The following is a 23,586-nucleotide window of genomic DNA, read 5'->3' as shown; positions in this document are numbered from 1 at the left end:
AAAAGCTATTCACGGGTTTGACCACCACGAACAATAGCCACGTCTAGAATGATAATCAAAACGTAAGCGCTTAACTCACGTCACAGCCTCACGACAACGCACTATTATATATGTTACCGCCCTACTCTCTCCCTGGAAAAACCCAATTGGGCCAACAATTTCACCTCAAGGTTTCCCCGAATACATTTATGAATGGAAATAAACAACATCAAAAATCAGGAAATAACCTAAATCATATTTAGGGCACCCATGAATGAACTCCAAGATCTTACCTTCAGGGGGTGTATGTGCCACTGACACACTGACACCCAATAATTCAAATTTCTCACAATTCCTTGTTGTTATTGCATATTCTTCTCCGTGACACACTGACCAATTTGGGTATAATATCCAGTCTTCTATTATTTCTCACCTCAATTTAATAATTCTTATTGCATAGGCCTTTTCGAAGGTGTGTGTGTGTGTGTGATTCGTTTATTTAAAATGATGCTTGGATTACGCGCGAAGATTGGCGCGCTGAGCCGTTTTTGGCGGCAATGACGCAGCGTCGTGACGTCATCTATACCAGTCCTTCAAGTTGCCCCACGTCTGCATGTTCTTCTAAAGATGGATCGACACTAAAGAAAGGTAGGCATAAACCGCTCCTCATAGTCGAATTCATGTCAAGCGGACAACCCAGGGCGGCCCCCGGCCTTGACGCAATACCCGAACTGATGACACGGCGGAAGAGTCAAAGAGGCCTATTGGTGCGCCGTGGATTTGTCAATCGCCGTCGCTCAGCTCAAGTTACAGTTCGAGACAGCTTGCCGTATCGGCCAATGAGGAGCTCGGAATCCCGCATCCCGGTGCAGTCTTCGGAATTGAACCAATCAGAAGGAATCCAAGACGATTCTTCGGCTTGGTTATTGATGATAGTTTGCTTGTGACAAAATAATACAAATATAATCACAAAAGAGGAGTACGTGCATTTATATAAGGCTTCTAATCATTTCCTTTTTAAACGAAGGATTTGTCTGAAACCTTGATTCACAATCTAACAGGTTTTTTTGTGATTTTTGTTGGCACACCCTGTAGAAAGAAGAAATTACTTGAGGTCAGTCTAAATGTCCTCGCCCGTCGAAAGAAAACCAGCCAATGGCAGCTCAATGTATGTTCAACTCCTCTGTATAAACAATGGGCCTAAAAGATAATGTTTCTTTAAGAATTTTCTAGTTAATTGGTCTAATTATCTGCGCATTCATTCATGTTTTAGTATGACCCGATTGGGGGTCGACTACATTCCTTCATGTCACACAAACCAGTTATTCTAAAGGGAAAATACTCATGTGAGACGTCCATGATGCAAAATCTTCAGCAAATATATCTTTGAAGTAGCCAAATAGAAAATGGTCCCCAATATTGTTTAAAAAACACATTGCCTGATACCAATAGGCCCCGCGTGGTGGCGCTAAATTGGCCAATGACAGGATGTACGTGCAGTGCAGACCTCAATGCAAAGTACTACAGGAGGAAACTTGCGCAAGACATGGCCAGAAGGTTTATTCTAATACAATCCCCTGAAATTTATAATTGCTATGAATCACGAAAGTCCAATAATTGAAATAATTGGGAAATTGTTGGGTTAATTTCCTATCAAAGCGGCTTTTGCGGAAAAATACCAATGAGCCACGCCCAATTACTTTACCCGCATGATATCAGAAACTATTATTTTCCGGATTTTCTTATGCCGGTCCTAATTACGCTATTATGTAGCCTACTATCAGAACTGAAATATCACGAATTATGATGAGCAGGGTCAAATTTATGGGAAACGATCGAAAATAGATTGACCGGGAGTTCAGCGCAGCAATAACTTATGTAATTGGTCTCAAACTGAAAGTCAATATGTGTACAGGATGTGGCCAATTTGGACCCGCATCGTGGGATTTCCTAATGGTTGAAGTCTCGGCAGGGACGGGGCTCTAAATCTCGCCCCGCAAACGAGCGATTTAACTCGCTGCGACCTGCGATAGTCTCCTTTTTCAGCGAGAATGATTCCCCACCCTCTGGTACAAGTTCTTTGAGTCTGTTGAGTGTGGTCCAAAAATCTTTTCCGTTTTTTTCGATAGGCTACTGTCGAATTCCCACACACCTGGGACCTAAATTGCTGCATGCGCCATTTCAAAACATGACCCAATTTTCACGACTTCATCAGAACTAGCGCAAGCTTACGTAACATTATCAAAACGGGCACAAACAAATAAATTCATGAATCGTTCGGTTGTTTATATTGTAAGGTCAGTGGGTCGACAAGGTATTTTACTGGGTCCATTCAATCGTAACATCTGCTAATTCCCCCAAACCAGGCCAGACGAGGTCAACATTGTTGTCATAACGTCACAGTGACGTCATTATTACGTCATCAGTATGTGTTTGTCTGGGTGTCCCGATAAATTAATGATGCCCTGGTGCCCTAATTTTGAATGGAATACGTAATTTGCACATGATATTGTTTTAATACACCACCCTTACCACCAGGCGTCTAGACCATTGTTGACCCCGGCCGAACTCATTGGGGACGGGAACCATCCACGCTGAAAACCGATGCTCTAACGGTCAAGTTGTAGCCTGATGACACGCGAAGATCAGAGATACCGCTAAAGGCGCAGCGCAGACTAGCGATTTAAATCGCAGTCACCTGTGATCACAATCGCGATCTCTCGTCTGCGGGTTTTCTGCATTTTTTTCTGTTATCACAATGGTCGTATTCAAATGTTCAGTGGCTGTCACTCCGTCGGACTTTCCGGCTGTAATTCTTATTCTGTTATCAAATTCCCATTTACTACATCAGCTTAGACTGCACTTGGGCATGTACTAGGCAAGTAACTTCGCCGCACCACATATCAAATACTTAACAAATAAATCAGGGGTGAAGAAAAGTTTACAATAGCCGTTATCATACATCGTAGACAGTACATTCGAAAACAGCCCACGATTTGGCCAAATATGTATGCACATAATTACATTTGTGAAGTATTCTCGAACAATGGTCTGGCATTTCCAAAGTGTATATTGTGAATGTCCGGTGTATATCATTATCATGATAATCAGTTAACTCTTTTCGTGAGATATTTATTGGCTTGGGTGTTTGCATGTGCCGAGATTTTATCATGTCTGGTGGGCAATGGGGTTTAGGCGGACACGTTGGGCATGAGCCTGTTGTTTTTTCTTACAAAAATAGCTTCCAGCTGGGCCGTGGCTTCTCTAAAAATGAAATTTACCCAAAATCTAAGACCCCGCTAGACCAGCGAAAACCACTATCAGCGAGATTGTAGCAGGGTTGGGAGTAGGGATATCATTATCCTGGTCACCTGAACCTGACGCCCAAATTTTCCCTTAAGGTAGACTTTAAAAGAAGGCGGTTACGAGTTGGGGTCAAATCTCGTAAGATGGCGCTACTTTTAGTTCGTTGTTCTACCACCAAGTGTCCCAGGTCTTAATATTATCACTTTTGAATATAATCTTTTGACACAAAATCAATTTCATTAACCATTTACTGCTTAAATATGTTGATAAAACAAATCAATGTCGGTGAAAGTGTCCTGGAGATCAGAGACCACTGCTTTAATTCAGAGTGCTACCACTAGGAGTCGCAGTCAAGAATACTGCACTTTTGAATACTACTGAGTATCATTTTCTATGAAATCAATTTTCATAAATCACCACTGATAAATCAAGTGAGTGATTGTCGATAAACCTGATAAATAAGTTATCTAAAGGTCAAAGAAAGTGAGCGATCGATGACTTACAGATCATACTTTATCGATTATAAATCTTTTAATCTTATCTTTATTTACAAGCCCTCGCACGAAATGTCGAAGTCTGCGGATTAAACTTGAACTAGGCCTTATCTTTTGACTTTTTGAGTGTGAGATTGTTTTCGACACTTAGAAAAAGTGGTTTCCCCAGTCCCCAGGTGAATGACATGAAGGGAATTTGTTTTGTAGTGACAAAGTTTCCAAACAGAAAAAGAAAATAACTTTTACTGGCATTTTTTAACGACATCTGAAACCGGGACGAAATAAATACATGTATATCGGGAGTTCCTGTCATGCCTGTAGGGCCCGTCGGCGCAATCTCGCCGGCGATATCAGTATCATTTCGGAATTACCTCACGGTAGAGATTATGTAAGCAATAATGTTCTGTGACGTCATTTTCAAACTATGGTGGCCGAGAAGGGTCACTTTGAATATTTTATATTCGGCGTCTGCTGTGGCCCAAAACAATGTTTGGAGAGAGGAGAGGGTTTCATCCTGACTGGATCGTGATTGACTGAATCAACGAATCAACCTCTAACTGTGCATAAGTCACACCTAAAGATGGCCAATTTGAACCCGTAGATCCTGCCCATAGGCATCCTCTCGCAAGTCCGCCCACCTGATACCGGAAAATGTCTCATCTTCTTGGCAAAAAACGCATTTTCATTTATCATCGTTTATTGATAAATCGCTTGTGATATCTCCGAAGGCGGGAAGCGTTTTACAATCTTATAAAAAGCACGATGATAAATCATAATGATAGAAGTTTTATGCCAAATTAACAAATGGGTTCAGAATAGTTTGTCATCACAAAATTCATCCAACAATGATCGCGAAATCAAGATTTGCGGACCCGAAAACCGGTTCTTCCAAAGCAAACAACCTGATCCCAGGTCAAAATCAACTCGGAAATGTTCTAGGCTGACATGCACAGAAATGTGTAAAAACTTCCCTGGGCGAGGTTTGCAAACCTGTGTGCGTGATTTACCTCTCTTCCAGCCATTTGTAAAGAATTGTCAAATAGTATTGCATTCTTTGGTAATATTTCTCACAAAAGTTTGTTTCTTCGCGTTTAAAGTCCACATTGTGTTCGGCGAGACCCCCGGTGTGTAGATTCTCAATTTCGTTCCGCTTGGTCTGGCCGCCCATTACTGACACTGGTTCGTGATAATACAGCACTGAGATTGAAAATATGGGATTGTCGGTGTATACTCAATGACAGCTTTTTGCTTTCCAGAGATTGTGGTCTCGAAGTCGGAGGCGCGGGTTTCGCGTACCCTACGCATGAACTATACGAATGTCTGTCAGCAAGTTCTGCGCCAAACAAGTCATTTTCGCGTCACTCATACAACATCTTCTGGCTTTACCTTGCTGTTCAAGGAAATCGTGGAAATTCTCAGAAAAAGTCATCGATAAAGATCATTCGTACTTCGTTGTTCGCAGCTATTCGCGGCTTGCAAAACCTAATTCTTCCTCTTCTTGAGCGTTCGCTCGGCACTTGAAGTTGTTGTTCTTCAGCGAGTATTCCACAATCACAAAGAACCCGGCCGATTGGGCGTAAAATTTATCTTCAAAGCTTTTTTTCTGCCTATGAACCCAACAGGCCCGGTTGTTCAAAGCTCCGCTATCTGCTAACAGTGGCTTAGCGGCTGCTAAACCACCGTTATCTTAGCATGCCGCCAAGGGTTCCGCTAAGTTTAGTAGCGGTCACTAAAACTTAGCAGTCGCTATACCAACCGGGCTTTGAAGAACCGGGCCCAGCACTCCACAATCCCACACCATGACGTCATTCTTACGACGCAGCATCTCATTACGTCACAAAACTACGGTGGCGCATCAGCGCATCCGCGCACTTAGCACTCATTGGCACTTCCAGTCATAACAATACAGGGATTTACCTAATTTAATTCTCCATCTGACCCCCTGACACAAATTTTACTCTTTCGCGACTATTTCCTCATTCTTCACCAAATAACCAATTTCATTCATTAACATTGAGAACAAGCATTCACACCGACACACTGACCAAATTGTGGTGAAAGCTTGAAAAAAGAATGTTTTGAAGCAAAATCTAGGCCTTTGGGGCACTGGGGTACAATTATTGTAAACTTCTCGGATTCCGCTCTCCTGACCAAGATTTGGGTGAGGAAGAGATTTGAGGTCATGTTTGTAACGAAGTGTGAGTAATATGCAATTTGTAGTAAATAGAAATGATGCATTCATGATTGCAAAACGAAATGGTGACTTTATGCAAGGCCCATTCGGCCTAATTCTAATTAAAGGGAGTCTATATGGGTCCAACTGCTCTCCAAATAGATAATGTGACAACCGCTAAGGACGGAACTGGGTTCGTTCGATGCTTTGGCTGAGATATAGCAGAGACCCCTATTGGTGACTTGGTGTAACTGGTGCTGGCCTACCTGGCTTTAACCTGTAGTCCCCTTTAACAGTTGTCCAAAAGATCTAGGATGTTTTTCTGGCTATAGTCCGCGTCATCACAAGACTGTATTTATGTGTTGTTGTTTAGGAAATGGCAGCTAATTTCTTTCAGTAAACAAGTAGTCAGAGAGACAGAATAATGTTTACGAGAACATTAAGCCGAAAGGTCACTGGTGACATTTTCCCATGAGAGCTGTTAAAAACATATGCTTCACTAACTTGTCAGCGCTGTCCCCTTCGGTAGTGGTTTTTTCGCACAAAAACTGCTTTCAGCTGATGGGTGTCACTTTCACTTGCCTGTGATTGAAGTTGAAGATGTAACAGCAGCGTTAACAGGTTTTGGGATTGTTTTACACTCCTGAGCAGACCATTCGTCATCGATCCTTATCTTAATCTTCTGTGTTACGAGGAGGGGTGAGGCAAATCCACTACACCCGGAGTGTACTTACCGAGCAGTCCATTGGTCACCGATCCTTTTCTAAATCGTCTGTGAGGGGAGGGGCGAGGTGAATCCGCTACGCCCGGAGTGTACTAACCCCTTTTCTTTACATGTGGATCGAACAGGCCCAAACCCGATTAGTTCGAAAACATCTCATCTTAAGATAAGACTAACAAGTGATGAATTGCTGCAAATATTGATCAGTTTTGCTCAAACAATGGAACTATGTTCATCATTGAACTTCGATTTCACGCGATTAAACCACTCGAGATAAATACTATCAACACAGGCAGGGGAGAAAGTAAACACATTCTTGGCTGCTTGTGTCGGCGATATGATTGAAGTTCGATTAACCTATCAATAGAATATTGAATTTTATTCGTTATTTATGAAGTCTTGTGGTCAGTGCTTCGTGACCACAAGGTCATTCCGTGACCTTCGGTATAGGGTCAAGGTCATATCAGAGGTCACATCTCAAACTAATACTCCCGAGTATACTGTAAAAGAACAAAAAAATATTTGGTTTGGCAAAACGAAGCATGACCAAGAACGAGGGGTCATTTGAAGAAAACAACCTCTTCCCATCAATCTTGGCTTTTTGCGTGTTGTGTCATGCCCTCGTGCAAAGGACTAACATAAGACTTTTTGAATAGGTCTACATCCTTGCGTCCTTGGGGGCCAAAGGAGTGGGAAGTGTGCCCATAGTGATAACTAAATAGAATATACAAGTCTTTTCTCGTCATCTTATCTCAAGGCATCGATCACCAAAATCTCTTGACCTCAGATGGCCTGAGATGACCGTTATCACAACTCCCTAACTTCAAACACGAATATATCAGAAAATAAACAAATCTAAATGAACTTTTATAGGTGAAACTGATAAATTCACAAGTACTCCTGTCACCGGCTGATCAAAATTTACAACTGTTACATTTTTGAACATTTCGTCTTTCAAATTGAGAAGTATGCAGTGAGGACATGTTTGAAAATGCCCGGACGTCTAGACTGAAGCTAATTTCATCAAAATTATGTTAAATCTTTCAAATTCGGCGCAAATTCATAATTTTGAGATTGACGAACTATTCCATAGACACTGAATTCTGACCCATAGTCAGCCTTTTGGCAGTTGGTCATAGGCTGGGCAAAACACCTGTTTTTCCCGTCCGACCAAAAATCGGCCCAGATCTGCATGAAAAAAGACGTTTTTGGTTGCAGGAGGTGGGATATTTTTCTGGTTCTACTAAATACGAATAGTTTTAAGAGGCCCTAGCTTTGCAGTCCAATGAATTTGTTCAAACGCTTGTCAAATCTCCCCTTGAAAATCGAGGGAGAGAAGAGCTTTTTTTCTCGTTGACAATGATGTTGCAAATTATATTTCGCAAAAACGATGAAGTTCGCAGCATTCAGGGAATGACCATGTTGACTGTTTAATTAAATCCTGTACGTAATTTTCCTGTTGAAGGAAGTGAAGCGTTCTCTGAAGGCAGGATATGGCTGAGGAAATGTGTAATTTGATGATTAACCGGTCAAAGATCACTCCCTGGCTTCATAGACAAACAATGTCGAAGCGGAATTAAGAAAACAATAAACTTCGTGAAAGTAAGGATGGAATCGGTGTCTTTGAAATAATCAAACAGCGGTTTGATATGAGGGAGACGAAACGCAGTTCCATTTGGTCAGGGATTCTCTATTGGTTTAGGGCAAAGTGTACAGCAATGAGTTAATTTCTTTAACTAAAAACAATAGCATTTTCTCAACTTCCTCATGTGATACGTTTCAATTATAACCACATGTGGGCCTAGGCCTTTGTTGAGTCTCAATATAATAGAAAACACTGGAGCTGACATAAGCTAGTCCATCAGAAAAACAAATCACTGCGTGATCAGCTGACTGGGACTTAAACTAAACTCAAGTACATTCAAGTTTGATGCATGTGTGTCTAATTAGGGAACATCCTAGGCCCATCCTGACACCAGTTGTTTTCAATATACTCCGCCTCTCGATATTTCAAAAAAATTTCAACGACATACGAGTATAACGAACCTGATCTCACGATGCTTTATTCAATGACCTGCCTCGGTCATAACATAACCGTATAGACTAAATACAGATAGAAGTTGTCGCTCAGAATAAGTCATCTGCATGACTTAAAGGGACAAGAGATTCTCAAAAGTCGAAGGACCCGTCGTCACATCCGAATATGAATATCTACCTTGCTCATATCCCAAGTGAAGATGAAGTCGTGCAGATTCACCTCTCCCCCGGTCATCTTGTGAGATGAACTCACGTTGGATTTTAACCCCCTTCCCTAAGAGCTATTTCCACCAATTTCAGCAAAAGGTGCCCCTTCTGTGGATTTCCTTGGGCTGTTAAACAATTCCCAAAAGGGTTCTCTTGCACGTGCTGGGCTTTATGGAGCAAAATGGGTACCATGAGCTGTCTTTCCCCAGAAAATTGGAACTCGCTTGCGGCCCCCTACCCAACTTTGAGTACACTCCGGACGCAGTGGACCGGCCTCGTCCCTCACCCTAACGAGATCCAATTAGGATGACGCAATGTACTGCCCAAGGGGTCTGCATTTGAGGGGCAGGGATCAGATTTCGCGGCCGGGATATGGGCATCTTGGCCCTCAATGTATTGACATTGCTAAGCTTCAAGACAACGCGTGTCAGCATGGGCGGAGGCTATGGAGGCAATACCGCTGGCAGTTCAGTATGGACTATGAGCAACCGATGAACTGATATCACTGCGATGACGACAGCGAGTAATCTAGGGGCTTCCTTGAATCTTCTCTGACATATATCCGGTCCATTTCCAGGAGATAATTTGGCAGTTTCTTCCGGGTTAAAACTTTATGATGAAACATCATTATTTGTCCTGCTAACTGTTATGCTGTAGTCCGAATGGGGACAGGAACAACAAAAAGGGTATTTGGCAAACGTTATAGGACACCTTTTCCAGGGGACACCTTTTGATGTTACATCTGTACACCATTAAATTCAACGTCCTTCCACATTTGCGAACAGTAGAGGAATATACATTACTATGCATTGACGCCATTGTCAATTACATGCATTCATAGAGCAATGTAATGCCAAAATGATTGCCTTAATAATAACGATAATTATGAAGTTAATTGCAAAAGTAGTTATTTCGTTGCTGCTGCGACCGGTTATGTATGTATATGAACTTGGCCCGTTGTATAAAATCGTTTCATACCGAGATTCATAAATCAACTTTGTGAATGTAGCCGTGTAATGTCAAGGTTTTTGTTTTTCTCACTAAAATCAGCATCCTGAGCTCCAAGGCCTTGGCGTTTACCGAGCTTCTGTGATGTGTGCGAGGGGAGGAGCATGCAACTGACCCAGTTTTCGGTGTGGCAGCAGCGGATTGGGGTGACGCAAAGTTGTAGTCGTGTCATTTAAAACCCTGGATTTGGGCCAACTAGGTTTTAATTTCGTTTCTATGATAGCAACAATTTAAGTGTCGGAAAGTTAAAATTTCATAAAACCGACCCTGGGCCCCATTTTTCCTTAGGAGGCTTTCCAATTAGAGTATTACCAAGTGGTTTTTTTTTCCCTCAAACAAGTCTAGCCCATCTTGAAAACTATCAACTTTCAAAAGATGAATGCACAGATTACCATTGTTCACCGAATTATCATAAAAATTGACTGCAAGCCCAGTGAACCAATTAGAGCAAAAATGCAAATCCCTATTCTCGGCCACCGTAGACGTCAATTACGCGTGCGCCATCTAGTGGTAATTGACTGATTACGTAGCCACGCGGTTTTGATCAGTTCCAAGGTCCACTGTTGAAATTCCTTGCGGTCTCTCCGGGTTTTCGCCGATTTGTTCTCAAGAATGATGTTTGATCAACAGGATATGCTTGTCGAAGCGACGAAAACGAGCGCAGGGAGCGAAAGTGAGTACATGCCGCATTTTCATAGGTCAAAATGGGGTCAACGTGATGCTAATAATAATAAAATATGCAGGTGACCTCTTTATGCAAATCGCGGTGCTTTGGTGGAAATGCTCAGTGTTGGAGTACGAGAGTGTGTTTTGAGGTCGGACGAGGCTAGTAGTTCATTTATTTAGGTTAGGGATTCCTCGTTGGAGCAATAACGTAAAATGACATCCACTAACATGAAAGGTAGGGTATTCTTCTTGACATTGATGGCATTATTTTCCCCGATTTCATCGTATTTGCTGCATCTGAGATGTTTACTGTTTTCGTCGTATTCCATCACATGTGCACGATACACTGAATCATGTGGGGTGCGTAGAAAAAGTGCACGCACTTCCAAAATAGCAATATTTATGTCAAATTCACCGTCCCAATTCCTTCACAATGGTTGTTCCAATTCTTAGGCTCTGCTCCCCTAACCTGACATAATTCCTCAAATAAGAAGACACGTATTTTTTAATGGGGCGCATTTTCCCGGCAGGATGGCCCAATTTTCCCCGAGTCAAAATTCTGCTGACACACCCACCAATTCCACAATTTCATTTACTGTTATAATTCTACTTCTCAAACACTTCTTTCCCCTCTTACCGTGTTTGTTTGAACAACGAAACCACAATGTATTATCTGTTCATTCATATCTGTTGGTTTCCTTACATAATTGTGGCTCAAAAATGATTAGCGAGACATATCAGAAAAGTCAGCAATTTTCAATTTTCATGTTAGAAAATTTAAAGGGACAGTGGGGTAATTTTTCTTAAAGGGCGTCTTGGGTAATTTTTGGAGCAGGCGGCAGTTCTGACTTTGGGATGAGCAATTAAAGAAAACTACACATTCGCTACTCCAATTCCAATTTCAATTTACTATAATTCCAATACAGTCCAATGTCAACCTTTATCAGTCATTTGGTGTATTGGCGATAGGATGTCGCGACATCTCAAAGTCTTGTATCTCAAGACGCCCTCTAATTTCTTTCTGCTATCTAACTCCCTGTTGGTAGGAGCCTTCATCCCATCTGTGTCTGTCCGTAGGTCCTATAGGCCTACTTCTGCACCCACATTATGACAGTACACAAATTTTCAGTTTGCATGCTCAAGTCAATATCATGGGCATGTTTTCTTACTTCTAACATTTCAGACCTTTTTGCTATCAATGTTTCAAAAGTTCTTTGCTTTCCATCTTGAAGTCATCTCACCCCAGTCTTGAACTTCCTGAAAGTAATTCTTTTGATATTGTGAGAAAAGTGAGGCCTGGCCCGTCTTGACAACCACTGCTAAACCATAAAGTTGATTGCTTCCAGCAGCAGTTATGAAGCTGAGGCAGGACTTTTTTAATGGTCTGGTTTTTGACTCCGCCAACATTTGGTCAAACGAAATGTTTTGATTCCTAAACCCTATTTTTGAGCTCAATAATACAGAGAAGAATGTTATTTTTATTCCGTTTACCCAGTAAAATTATTTGAAATTAATGAAATAAAAATTGAAAAAGGAGTGCAAAAAGGTGCAAAAAGATTCTATTTTCCTGTCGGGAAGGGAAAGTCTGCTTTTATAAAAAACCTGAGAAATGCCAAATTTGTACAAAGAAAAAAATTCCCCCTCCCTGTGTCCTGCTCAGTGCTGGCCAGCTAAATACTTGAGAACCAAACAAAAGTAATCTGTAGCCTAGCCTGGCCTTCCTCATCCAGTTGCTGGTGTCAGATCCACCAGCATGGCAACTACTGTACCACCCCATCAGTAGTGACATCTGATATTACTCGGTGCTCCTGCTCTGCCCCACTTAGAAATGCCACTGGTGTGTTTATCAGTACCTAACACCAGAAACCACTTCCTGGAAACGTTCAAGTGAAGGCAGGATATCCAGGGTTTTAAATGACACTGTTACAATAAGTTCAGTCAGTCCTGAAGCTGATTGCCATCCTCCATACTAGGGTCGTTTGTATGTTCCTCCCCTTGCGCACATTACTGACCCTGAAATAAAGAGTCTATGGTCATTTGCAGAATGAGGTGGACTCTGCCACATTAAAGAATGGCTCTTGCATCTTTCCTAGAAACATGGTCACTTAAAAACAATCGCCTAACTCTTAACGTGCATTCTCATTGGCTGAAATTTGAAACCCCCCTATTGTTTCGCCATCTGATGGTCTCCTGACAACTAACGTATATTACGTACTGTCGAACGTACATCTACGCTCCTGGCCGTCAACAGATGACTTTTCAAAGTGTAGAATAACAGCAATTGCAGTCAAATAATCAAACTTGGCTCTTAGTACACAAGAAATGCTTCCTTATTGACAGAAAATATTTACCCGTGTTGAAGGCTGATGGGGGGGGGGGGGGGGTAGCTGGCATATTTTTAACAGCTGCCACTCGGCTACACATCCGAGGATAACTTTGCAAAGTGCGTGGTAGTGCCTTGGTGGTAAAACTCCTGTCGTCAACATGGTCAAGGTGATTTGGAGGAGGCACAATCGGCGAGTCGGATTGGATCATAAATTATTATTGAAACATCATGATTGCGGGAAAATATGGGCAGATTTGGTAGTTATGAATAATTACGGTGAATCCTGTTTGAAATTGCTGCATTTTGCCGTGATTGTTCATAACAATAATAATATCCCCAGACCCGATTTTGCAAATTATGCGTCGTTAGTTGCAACTATACTGTCATTGCTCATGAAGAAATGGAAATTACGGGTAAAACATTGAGTTGACGATATGTTGTGATTCGTCCCACTCTTGCGAGAGGAGGCTGTTGGGTAAATCCTTGAAATATTGGTACCGGCTTACTTGTTGGCCTACGGAAGTGGGCCGCTTGTTTTATCTTGTTTCATAAATGAAGTATTTTTTCTGAAATTGTTCAACGTTTTTCCAATTTTGTTTCAAAAACTGTCGGATAGAAAAACACGGTATGCACTACTTGAAATGGGTAGCAAAAGCCACCACTGTCCGTTCTCCAAACCTCCAAATTTTCACACTTTCCAACACCAGGATGGCTCTCAGTCTCAAATGGTGACAATTTGAGGCCTGGGCCTGCCCTTGTTGGATTCTTTACACTTTAAAAAAAGTTCTAAAGATTTCAAAAAGGTTTGAACTGAGCAAGACATCTTGAATAAACACGTCCGCCAACTCTCATTTGGACATGTCCCCTACTCAGTACACACAGAATGATAACGCGTTGTGACTGGTGATTTATGGGAGATTACTATTGTAAAGATGTCCGTGAAGTTTTATGGAAGTTTTAAGAATTACTAAATATTCAAATATCCATCCATGTAGTATGGTGGTACTAATACTGTAAACCGGGAATATTTCTGACCAAGCAAATCTGAACTTATTTGGCATTTTGAAATTCAGTATTCAAATCTGGAATCAGAGTATTACTTTAACTTGAATATCATTACAAAATACCATAACTTAGTGAGTGCAAGTACAATGGCATGTGAACTCTCTGGTAACTGTGTATGGGTCACTTTACCAAGATACTGCTGGGAATACTGGATATTTAGGCCTACATTCTTGTTTGAAATACCAAGCTTCAAAGGTTGTTTTTACTTTGTTGCACAACTGGTATGTGAAAGTCTACAATGTTAATTTGGGTGGGTCACAATCAACTATAGTATGGGTATTCCATACTCCTTGGATATGGTATTCCTTGGCTTAACACGGGAGATTGAAAAATCCTAGAAATTTGCATCTTAGTTGTCACACAACACCAGGTGAAACAGCAAAACTGTTCCAGGTGAGGAACTTAGCAACCAAAGCTTACCTGAAATTCATCAACAGGTAGTCTGCTAGTCTACCTGGGAAGCAAGTTCAATCAGTCAACAATACCAACTGCATGCCAGGCAAACATAAACACTGCATGAAACATGGCCGAAAAAAGTGGCCTTGGTTTCTGGAAGCATGCTTCGAAACAGAAAGTGATGAAACTGAAAGTATCCTCTTGAAAGCCCATTGAATTGTTTGGTTTTTCAGGCAGAAATGAACCCAAGAGTTAAGGAGATATTGTTAAAATCCAAAATGACATTATCGAAACGAAGTGAATTCAATGAAACGAAATTGAATTAAACCATGAACAGTAGACACGTCAAGGAAATTCAGGACACTATGGGTAGTGGGAAATGGTGGACACCCCAACCAAAGGTGTCCCAAAAGTGGTCTGAAAAACAGAGCCAAAACTATATAAGTATCACCCAACATCCCTACATTTCTATACTGGCCATTGCTGTTCCTTGTACAGGGTTTTATACTGGGAAAATACACTCCAAAAACTTAGCTGCACCTACCAAGCATGTAGACTACTGAATATTCGAATTCCTGTAATTGTTGCACCCTGTATTTATAACCACAAAAATACCTCATAATACCAGATCATCCTGTAGCCAGTACTTCACCATATTTCTGCCTCTTTTCATGTGTACTTGTGTTTGATTTTATGTCCGTCTCAAGGCCCCCTCTTGTTCCATTTTCAACCGCAGAATTGCAGAATTTCAGGAAATGACCGAATTTTCCCCATGACCTCAAAACCCCAAAAACTTCCCGACCAGAAACATAACATGACACAAGAGCAACCTCCTTGTTCTGCTGACCTATTCTTCGCCCAGCACAGGCTAGCAATAGGCATCTCACTTGTGCCAGTTTTAACCTCAATTTACAGGAACTACCCTACTGCCCCCAAAAGTTCACCAGCCATAAGAGTAGGACCCAGTTATGTGACCCAAGCTTCTTTTTGCGTACTGGCTGAACTAAACTAGCTTGGGAGACGCCCCCATTTGTCCCAGGTTCACAAGCATTTCAGAAAATGGAAGGAACTACTGCCGCAGAAGGTAACAATAACAACACGAAGAGGTGGACCATACACAGCCGAACTCAGTCAGCAAATCCTTTGGCTTTTGGCTTACTTGCAGAACCTTTGGGAATTTCCATTGAACTTGTAGACAAATTGGTTATGGAGAACTGCTCTTTCCTGCAGGATGACGGATTCTGGTGTCTCACCAACTCAACCTGTGAGTTAGAGGCCATCACACTCATGACACATGAGAATTTTGTAATGAAGATCATTTCTCTTTTAAGCCTTTCAAAATCACTTCGTTTTTAGAAAGTTGTGTACGCCACCTCAGTAAACAAAGGCATAAAAGAGAAAGTGCATTCTCTTTTTGCCGGCAAGTTTTAGAGTCAAAAAGCCTGAAACATATCACAAACCATGAAAAATTAAGTGATGTTTTTACACCAAGAATGTCCACGTCAACATGATCTCGAAATCACTATGGAACATCTGTGAACGTATGAAATAATTTTCACCATCTTCCAATGAAACGTACTCTCTTGTCACCAAGATTCCCAGGCCTAAACATATACTAAACCATACCACATGTAGTATCAAAGTCTATCCTTGTTCTGACAGTGTTTACATTGCCATTGTATTGTGGAAGTATCCCAACCGAACTTGATGGTATCTTCTACAGAAGCCTGCACGAAAATGTACCATGCGCGAAGCAATTTCATGTTGAAAACTTTCCAAGGCATTTCTTACTTCTGTTCCAACTTATCTTGGAAGGACTCCAAGGTGTAGTTTTCATGTGGCCAATTCTAAGCATTGTACACTTGCTTTGAGGTATTCTTGTGTTGAACCGCTGATAATCAGTGCAGACGGACCTTGTTATGGCATGTCTTGAGATTCTCAAGTGGTTAAGGATTTTGATGAGATGTTGGCAGTGACACCTTGTGGTTGTGAAAAGAACTACATTCGACACATCCAGGATATCAAAACGCCCACCCCACCCAGTTCCTGATGACTGATGTCAAACGCATGGCATCGTGCTCATCATGCAAAGATGGACATACTCATCCCCTGAATAGGACTAGCGCATTCGATTTCTGGCACTGCGCTTGGCTACAACTTGCTGTCGAGAGTCAAAAATATGTCTTCTTGTACGTCTTGGGGATTGTACTCAAAGAAGAGTTGCCCTCAGATAGTTGCACGCAAATTGAAGACATGAAGGTGGAGTAGAGAGAGCTGAAAGGGTGTTTGTGGAAAAAGCAGAGTTAGATGATGTCACAGTCCTCAGCATGCAGTGGTGGTGATCATTTCACGTAGACCTGAAGACCATCATCGAAGGACCTTGCAAGATTGATGAGAAAGCAGGAAAGTCCTTGGTGGAATCACTCCTTTGGCAGGCAGAGCAAATGGGTGAAACTGATGTAGTTTGCTGAAATCACAGAGTCAAGGATGTCACGATTGATCCGGACATGCGATGTCGATCTTCATTTTCGGGAGATGAAATCACCAAGAAGAGCGACACGAAAGTTCGTCCTCCAGTACCTGCGTTCCACAAAATGTTATTTGTTGAATAATGAATCTGAGATGTCGGACTCCAGACACACATGTTGATCTTCCTTCTTGTCTTTTAATGCTGTTTTGTCAAGACCACTTTTCCCATTGATGGATGACGAGGAGGTTTATGGTCCAGGGCATTCATTCCAGCTTCCTAAAAAAGATTTTAAATGGACAATGATTCTGTTTTGCACAATACGCTCTGGACCATTGCTCGTGCCTCGGTAACAGTCCCACGTAGTCACTGACGGGTCAAGGTTTCATCGCCATGATAGGATGGCTGGCATCCCAAGGTCAGTTCCAGATCTTGAAGAATAGGTGGCTTGAAATTGACTGCTGGTATGTCCAAAACACCATTGAGGTTGTTAACTTCAGTTGCGGAGTTTCAGCTCTGTCAGAATTGTAGTCGTTTTGTCTCGTTGTCCCAACTGATCTTGGGGGCGTTTAGTGGACGTTTACACTGTCTCAGTATCTCGGGTGGACCGTTAGATAACGTAATTATAGGGGTATATGGAGTCATTGACCGGTGTAACCAGGTTGACTGGTTGTTTGTGGGGGTGTGTTGCCTCCTTGAGATATTTCACATGGGTCTGGTGGTCATTTTGAAAATGTCATTCTCTTTGATGGTGTTGGAAGTATGGTCTTAATCGTGGTCTGTGGTCAGCCCTACGATTATAGGCCAAAATCACTGACCCCAACAACAATACCGGTGAGCTGCATTCCTTGGAATTTTGATGAATTCTGTGACCTTAGAAGTCCTATTTCTCAGTATGACGTAGACCACATTGACACTATGACTAAATGATTTTTACTCATCCAAAGATAATGACAAAATACCTAAACAGGATTTAACATTCATGAAACTCTGACGCACATGTTGACCTGACCATGTGGAGGTGAACACAGCTGATATGGCCTGGGATTGTGACCTCACAAAGAGTTCAACAGACATGTCGCCATTCACGACCTCTTGAACCTGCGGCGGATTTGAAAAGGCCAATTGTGCAACAACAATCTCAGAATCTAGGGTCCGGTTCCTCATTTTTATGGTCCAGTAGGTTCAGGGGGACACGTGACGTTCCTTTACCCTCAGGGTATCATTATGCGATGCTGATATTTTAAACTGTCGTAAGGACATCGATCATAAGATTCTTCACATCATTCCCTTTGCCAACAGTAATCCAGAAGAATCACTTTCAGTCAGGGGCTGTGTCTGTGAGTCTTTATGCTGACATTGTGACACTAGATGGCCCTTCATTTGGCACTAAGGGCATGATATGATGCTCTTGATTATTCGAGTAGGTACATTCCAAGCAGAATGGCCCTAACATATTGTCCACTGCAGTAGCGTAGCCAAGCCATTACCAGTAGGATTGGCAGTTCTTTTCCACGGCTGGGCTGATTCCATGTTCTTTCTGGTGAAAGGTCTGGCCTAGCGTTACTTAGTTGGACCCTAAAACAAGGCAAGGAACTGTCGCAAGCCTTGCATTTCGTCCTCAGATCTATGTCGAGGCAAGTTCAGTTCATGATGGCTTTAGATCAACATATGACTGGGCTTTCAGGCCTTTGCAACCTCTTGCTTGGGTAGTGTGGTCTACTGAAAGGTTTCAGGACAGACCGGGGTTAAACTGAAAGTCAGATGATTACCTATATCGTAGTTGATATCAGACTGTAAACCCTAAACTTTAACTTCTTAGTGCGAGGACCCCAATTGAAGCCATTTGAATTCCTCTTCATCTTCTATCACAATGGCTCTGCACTTGTAGCTGTTGTTCTTCAGGGAGTATTCCTCCTCCCGGGAAAGAGGAGCGCTTGGCACTAGTTGGGTTTATTAGCCCAGTGACTCTGTCTTCGGGAAGCGGTGGAGGGAATAGCAAGCTGCCCATGTTTCTCACTTGGTGCCCCGAGGTTTTTTCTTACACTGGCGTGGACATCGGGTACAAAGAACCAACATCTTGGTTCACAGAATGCAAAACACTGACTAAAAATGGTGATTTTGTTCACTTTACGTTTCCTGTGCATGAGTCAAACCTGTTGTACAATCGATATCGTGCTGGGTGTGTATAAAACCAAGCCCGGCCCTGCCCTGGCCACATGGAGCATGACAATGGGAGATGAATAAGAATGACAATCCAACCATTATTCACAACTGCTCACAATTGTGACAGCTATTTGCATTGAATTTAAATAAAGTCGGAAAGTAAACACTGTTTTAAAGTTGAGTTGTTTGTGAATATGATGACGTGTATGTACATGATGGTACCGGCATGCCCTTACAGTACATTGCACTTTTTTCTAGCAATATCATTTCCATAGGGGGGGGGGGGGGGTCTGGGACAGATTGTCCATGAAGCAAGAATGGTAATTTCCGTTCTTGTAGAATAGGGGCCATCCATAACTAGGTATGAACCGACCACCGACTTTCAAATCATAGATGACACTCCCTGCAGAGGACTTCAGCACAAAAATATTGCTTCAGTAGCATACGTACGCAAGGGACGGACCCCTTCCCTCTGTGCACACCTTGAACACTCTGGCACCAACTCCTTCCTCCACAGTGCGTACATACTTTGTGGATGGCCCCAAAGTTTGTGTGTATCCTGTTGCTATCCCGATCCTCCTCACGGTGTGCTTCTGGAATCAGAATAAGTTCAATTCTTGATTTCTCATCATCTATTCTGTGTAATTTTGATTGACAGATGTAAACTCTAAAGAAAAGGAGGCCACTGGGTTAGGGCCTGGGAAAGCCAGTTCTTGGTGGGTAAACCCCACGCAGGTGTTACATTCTCGGTCAGTATGTCAGGGGGTCAGCAGTTTTATCGGGGTGTCCTGTCCTGAACACAGATGTAACTTTATTGAGGTCTAAAGAGGCCACTAGGTTAGGTACGGAATGCCCTGTTCTTCAAGGTGAAAACCCACGCCAGGTGTTACAGAGATGGTAGGTCAGTGTGTTAGGGTGTCAGCTATTTTCTAGGAATGAATGAGTTTTACTATGTTAGTATTTGTTGCAAGGTGTTATGCAGTCTTACTGGGTCAGACATACTATCTATTGTGTTGCTGGTATCATTTATATATTTTCCTTGCAAGTATAGTGCCAACTCAGCATTTTTGGTTGTCCTGAAAGTGGTTTGGCGGTGCGAGTGGCAGAACCGGGACATTGGATTTGAAACAAGGGGATATGTCATTTTCATGACTAGAAGGATCACGCAACTCGGCATAGTTGCTTGTCCCGAGCGTTCTTTGGTGATGTGAGTTAGAGAAGATGGAGACCGAGGGGACGAGAGGAAGGGCAACCCCTGTATCGCAAGCAGGACACACTCACAGTGACCTCCACCACAGATGTATTTGGTCAGGTGCCGTGGCCATATTTTGAACTAAGGCTCCATCCATTTCCTCTGTTTCGGTGCTCTTCCAGTAAAGCCGTTACCAACTCTATGAATTAGTCCGGAAGCTAGCATTTTTGCCTCGGTGCTGAAATGGAAATATTATATTTGTCTGGATGCCGTGCAAGGGGGTAGAACTGCCGCTGGAAAGTCTCTGAGCATGAGAACTTTGCTTATGGAAGGCCGTGGAACACTCCGCAAGTTACAGAGGGAACTTGTGGAAAGTGCATAATCTCGCATATCCAATGTGGATCGCCTGTGCGGCTTCCTGATGTTGATTTTTAAAACATCTGTTTGTTCATATAGTACGATATTCCGTTATCATTAATCATATCGTCATGAATTCATGCATTTGATATATCTAACTGCCGATGATATAAATGGTATCACCAGCTGTGGAGTTGTCAGTGATAGGCCTTGTGTATAAGTACCAAGCTATGCTTTGAAAATCTAAATAAACAAATGGAATAGAATAAACAGACACTGTCGTGATCATATTATGTTGATGGAAGCTGCAATCTTAGAAACGAAAAAAGGGGCAGGGGCCTCCCCCTGAAAAAGCCGGGCAACTAAGGGCTTCAAATTAGAAGTAGTTATTTGCGTCTTGTTGTGAGGTGCCCTAAAAATTGCTCTCATCCGAAAAGGAAGAAGTGCGCGCCTATTGCGCCCCCTTCCCCTAAAACAGCCGCAGATCTGTTTTGCTCGGACTAAAGCTTTTTCCCCAGAACCGAACCTACCACGCACACCTCCCCGAAAACAGGTTTACACAAGTTGACAACTGTTGTTCATATGCACCACGCTATAATGAGTTACGATTTGTTAAAGTTGCTCTTGCGTGTCGCTGTGCATTGAAAAATAATACGGCATCGAGTGAGAGAATGCCTCATGAAATTGTGTGGTCCAACAGTGGTAAAGTGTGAAAGGGGGCATTCATGCGTGGAGAGACATTTTCGAGTTGTTGTGGGAGGACGTTTGACACGATATCTACTGTAAGATGAATTCGTCTTCTTCCTTTCAGTGCCAGGAACTTCGCGGAGTTTCTTCCTGCCTGTATTAAAATCCTGTTTTTGAAATCACTTCCGAAGAGAAGAAGAAGAGGTCTATTGAAAAACTGATTATATTTGCAAGAAAGCGTCAACAAACTTATGTTTGGAATGAGTTGAACACCAGCCCCATCTCCCACCGCTGTCAACAAACTTATGATGGGATAAGTTAAACCCCCCTCTGCCACCCCTAACTGGACCCCTAGGTCTGCCAGCAGTAATTAAACGAATACCACTAGAGTTCTTACTCCATTGCTCGGAAGTGTTGTGAAAAATGATTTCATGATCACAAGCATTTGTTCAGATAATTAGAGGGTGACTCTTTAGTGGCTACTTCCTCATTCAGGAAAAGGGAAGTAACACTTCCTTACTACTTCGGAACTTGGTCATCACCCGTTTTGCTCACGGAGAAATTGTTGTGTGGATGTCATGAAACATCTTGTTCAGGATCATGAAATGTGATGGGAGAAATCTTTTTTGGCAAAGGTTCTTTCAAACTGTAGAGCTGATGGTGAAGAATGCATCGGGAATGAGATTTTTATGTCCCCAAAGGTTGTCGAAACCTTTCAACATGACTATTCCGAAGAAAGGTTTTTAGCAGCACCTTCTAACTGTATCAATTGCTCATAGATAGATTTGTTGGCAAGCGGACTTTCGAACTGTAGAACTGATGGTAACGAAAGCTAGAATATGTTACATCCAAAGTTGTCAAAACCTATCGACATGACCATTCCTCGGAAAGCTCTTTAGCACCACTTCCTGATAGTATCATTAGTTCCTCAATACTCTTCATGTAAACCGTCTTTTTATCTAAATTTCTCAAAAAAGCCGGAGTCTGTGACAGACTCGTCTCCAAGAGGAACCGGTGCACTTTCAAGGCCACAAGGAAATCGCACACGATTCTGAACCTTCGCTGAGTGAGTTTGGGGCTCGGTCACTTTAGGCCAAGGTATTGTTCCACGCCGCTGATGGAATTCACTCGAGTTGTTGTATTCGAAAACTTGATAATTTAGAAATTGTACCCCTCGGAAGATTCTATTGAATTCGAGCACTCCTTGGAAGTTTTTCTGTATGAAATGGTTATTTTTGGTTGAGTCATTTTGAGAGTTTATGAAAAGATTTTCGGTAGGGTTTCCGCCTTTGAGGACGTCACAAGTGAATTCTCCTACTGATGGGGTAGCAAGATAGGGAGCTGGTTGTTGCAGACGTTTGGTGGAGGTCGTCCAGTTGCTTTTCAGTTTCTGTCAATACGTTAGGTTGAATTTTACAAATTTGCTTTTTTGGACGGTTTTGGATTGATTTATGATGCATATTCTTGGTGAGTTCTTGGATTATGTAATCTATTCTTGGCCTTCTCTCCTTGAAGTTTGTTTCAATTCTAATGCAAGCGTTTTAGACTTACAGTTCAACTTCATTAGACTTCATGTTCAATGAACTTCAGCTGTGCATGTTCAATGCACAGTTCCAGTGCAGGGTCATTGGACTTCAAGTGTATGTTAAACTGACTTCCAGTGCAAGTTCAATGCACTTCCAGTGCAGGGTCATTCATGTCATTGAAATTAATGTGTATGTCCAATGGACTTCAAGTACAAATTCATTAGACTTCAAGTGTATGTCCCATGGACTTCCAATAGAAGTTCAATTGACTTCAAGTTCTTGTTCAATTTAAACTTCCTTTGTAAATGTTTGTTCAATGGACTTATCCATGTCTGTTCAATGGACCTACTAATGTATGTACCAATGTACAATGGACTTCTAGTGTAAGTCTGGATAAGAACTCCGTCAGAGAAATTTGATGTGGCAAACAGTGATCATACACAAATTATCTCTATACATATACTCTTGTAATTCATTCAGATTTCTCTCGCCGATGATCATTAGTAACTGTCCATAGAATAACTGTCATCATGTAATTACTCATTATAATGAAGAATTACATATCATGTATATATCATCAGTGGCTAATGGTCGAACTCCCAACTGATGATTTTGAAACTGTTGCAATTGTTGTCTATAGTAAAATTGCTTTGTTTTTCCATTGAAAAAATTAAATTTATGGGGTTCAGGTTGTTGAATTGTTTCCCCAAGTTAATGGGGTATGTAACTTGGTGGGTTTGCTGGTCTTATCAGAAAGGAGAGGGGGAGAGGAGGGCATAGCTTTTGACCGAAGACAAATTGTGTTTATGACCA

General features: G+C 42.0%; 1 protein-coding gene across 6 annotated transcripts in view; it reads left to right on the top strand.

The window, feature by feature from the left end:
- Positions 1-500: 500 nt before the first annotated feature.
- LOC135499025 (probable nuclear hormone receptor HR3) overlaps positions 501-23,586 on the top strand; it is a 34,657-nt gene continuing 11,571 nt past the window's right edge. For 3 of the 6 annotated variants that reach the window (XM_064789649.1, XM_064789648.1, XM_064789646.1), the window contains exon 1: positions 501-627. In XM_064789649.1, coding sequence (XP_064645719.1) covers positions 537-627 — 91 coding nt within the window. In that variant the 5' untranslated portion in view covers positions 501-536. Of the gene's footprint in view, positions 628-10,464; positions 10,599-10,698; positions 10,827-23,586 lie in introns of those variants that run through there. The other 3 variants (XM_064789643.1, XM_064789644.1, XM_064789647.1) reach the window with 3 other exon arrangements.

The sequence above is a fragment of the Lineus longissimus genome, chromosome 14 (genome assembly GCF_910592395.1).
Source record: "Lineus longissimus chromosome 14, tnLinLong1.2, whole genome shotgun sequence".
Lineage (NCBI taxonomy): Eukaryota > Metazoa > Nemertea > Pilidiophora > Heteronemertea > Lineidae > Lineus > Lineus longissimus.
Note: the sequence above shows the minus strand (reverse complement) of the source record. Positions and strands in the feature narration are given on the sequence as shown.